This window comes from Branchiostoma belcheri, unplaced genomic scaffold (assembly GCF_001625305.1).
Source record: "Branchiostoma belcheri isolate BF01 breed outbred unplaced genomic scaffold, Haploidv18h27 scaffold13, whole genome shotgun sequence".
In the NCBI taxonomy this organism is placed as follows: Eukaryota; Metazoa; Chordata; class Leptocardii; order Amphioxiformes; family Branchiostomatidae; genus Branchiostoma; species Branchiostoma belcheri.
Genome location: NW_017802713.1, coordinates 3,393,382 through 3,395,532, shown reverse-complemented (window position 1 = coordinate 3,395,532; position 2,151 = coordinate 3,393,382). Strand labels below are relative to the sequence as shown.

The 2,151-nt window shown below is 40.0% G+C and overlaps 1 protein-coding gene across 1 annotated transcript in view; it reads left to right on the top strand.

The window, feature by feature from the left end:
- LOC109463851 (deoxyribonuclease-1-like) overlaps window positions 1-1,846 on the top strand; it is an 8,789-nt gene extending 6,943 nt beyond the window's left edge. Inside the window, exons 7-9 of the mRNA XM_019760727.1 lie at window positions 197-354; window positions 1,062-1,155; window positions 1,799-1,846. Of these exons, the coding sequence (XP_019616286.1) occupies window positions 197-354; window positions 1,062-1,155; window positions 1,799-1,846 (300 nt within the window). The remainder of the gene's footprint in view (window positions 1-196; window positions 355-1,061; window positions 1,156-1,798) is intronic.
- The last annotated feature ends 305 nt before the right edge of the window (window positions 1,847-2,151 follow it).

The window sequence follows — 2,151 nt, the reverse complement described above, 5'->3', positions numbered from 1 at the left end:
GGGGGGGGGTCCTAGAGTAGCCCTTACACGTATGAGGGAATTTGAACAGACATAATAACTTTTGATGAAGTAATTGTTTTCTTGTGTGCTACCATAACACATGCAAAAAAAACAATACAAATAACAAACGACGAAGGTATGAGATCTTTGACCTGTAGTTTATTTATGCATTAACTCCAATCCTGTGTGTTTGCAGGATATCATGATCTTAGGAGATTTCAACGCTGACTGTAATTACGTCCGCCCCAGCCACTGGGACAGCATCAGCCTCTGGACCAGATATCGGACCTACGATTGGCTTATAGGCCATGACGTCGACACAACAGTAACATCGACCAACTGTGCTTACGACCGGTGTGTATTCAATCAAATTTAACGCGTTTTACTATGTTCATAGACAGTTTTATTGCAAGTTTACGCACTAGGGCAAAATGCAGGTTACATCGTCATCATTATCACCATGCATCCGGACTTACATGTAGATGCGACAATGTACGTTTGATAAAGTCACTCCAGTAACCCATGTTCCTCATAGCAGACACCAGGACAGGCCCTACAAGCACAATGTCTCTACAAAAGGATTACAAGGAGATTACTTGGAAAACAATAAGACAACGTACAAAAGGATTATAGTAGTCATTTTATCCTGCTTATAAAGGTAAATTATTTACGGCTTTTGAGCTTTTTTCTGAGTAAGCTGTGGAAGACATAACATTCCACAGACTTTGTCTATAATATGTCTGTTTTGGGTAGTTAAAAGAAGTATTTGTTTTTCCGTTTGCCTACTGATAGCTTAGGGGGTTGGGATAGAAATGGAGTAGGAAGTAAAGCGAATTTCGACACAGCTTTTGTATTGCAATACTTACAGGACACATTTCCCAAGGACACAAGATCAGTGACCTCTGGGTTCATGGCCAAACACCCTGCCATTGCGACACACGATCCAACAAGCCTGTTATGAAATTTGTACTTGAATGTATTTATACGAAAGAATATATTATACGTCATTGTTTTAGATTCTATGGACTGTTTATCAATTTGAATCAATGTTTGTTTTTCAGGATCGTTGTCTCGGGACCAACGCTTAAAGGAAGTGTTCTCCCCCACAGCGGACGCGTTTTCGATTTTTCCAGGCATTTCCATTGCAACTGCGCGGTAAATGGACTATGATATTTTGCGTTTGTCATTTGCAAGAGGATGTTTTTAAGCATTTAGAAGTAATCTTTTACATGTATTTTCAATGATAAAAATATATGGTTCTAGTCATCCCAATTTTTTTATGTATAGGATTATGTTACCACCGTTAAAGTAATTTCTTTTTTAATTGTGACATGTTCCAATACAAACTGCCACTATCGTCCCTGTAAAAATCCACGCGTACGAGTGTACTAGAGTTGGCCCTGAATCTGATGTGCCTAGACAGACCCTGGAAACTAGCCTCCTTCGCAGTCTTGTTGGGCGTCGGCGATATTTTTTTCTCTGAGCGACGCGAGTAATATGCGGCCGCGAGGGACGATTTGCTGCCGAGGGAGTTTTTGCCACGGAGAGAAGGTTTAGCGCGGAACCTTCTCTCCGTGGCAAAAACTCCCTCGGCCCAACAAGACTGCGAAGGAGGCTACCTGGAAACAGTCTGGCATCCAGGATAGATTCTTAGAGATCAGCCAATATTTGCAGCCCCTAGTTACTGAGTCCCTTTCAATGTAACTGAAAATATCTTAAGCGACAAAGACATTTGATTCACTGTTATATCTATAACTTGTAAAAATTAACCTTATTTTATGTTCAAACTTGGTTTCAGGCTGAGGCTGTTAGCGATCACTACCCAGTGGAGGTCGACCTGATGTAAAATCAGGTCGGTGGCAATTAACAGGCAATTGATGTATTGAAATACAAAAAAATATTCAGTATTTATTTTGTACATTATCATTGAACTAGAAAATGTCAATACATATTTGCAAGTCCTTGAGAAATTACCTAGCCTGTAATAATGCTAAGGGTACTGTCAAACTTCCGCATATCCTCTAGCGAGCTGCGAATTGCGCATCTCAATAGTTTTGTGCAAGTATAGAGTACCCAGTATACAGGTGTTCAAGGGCAAATACTAGTAATTTTGATTTACATTTGAACATAGCAATGAAGTCCAATTGAAGA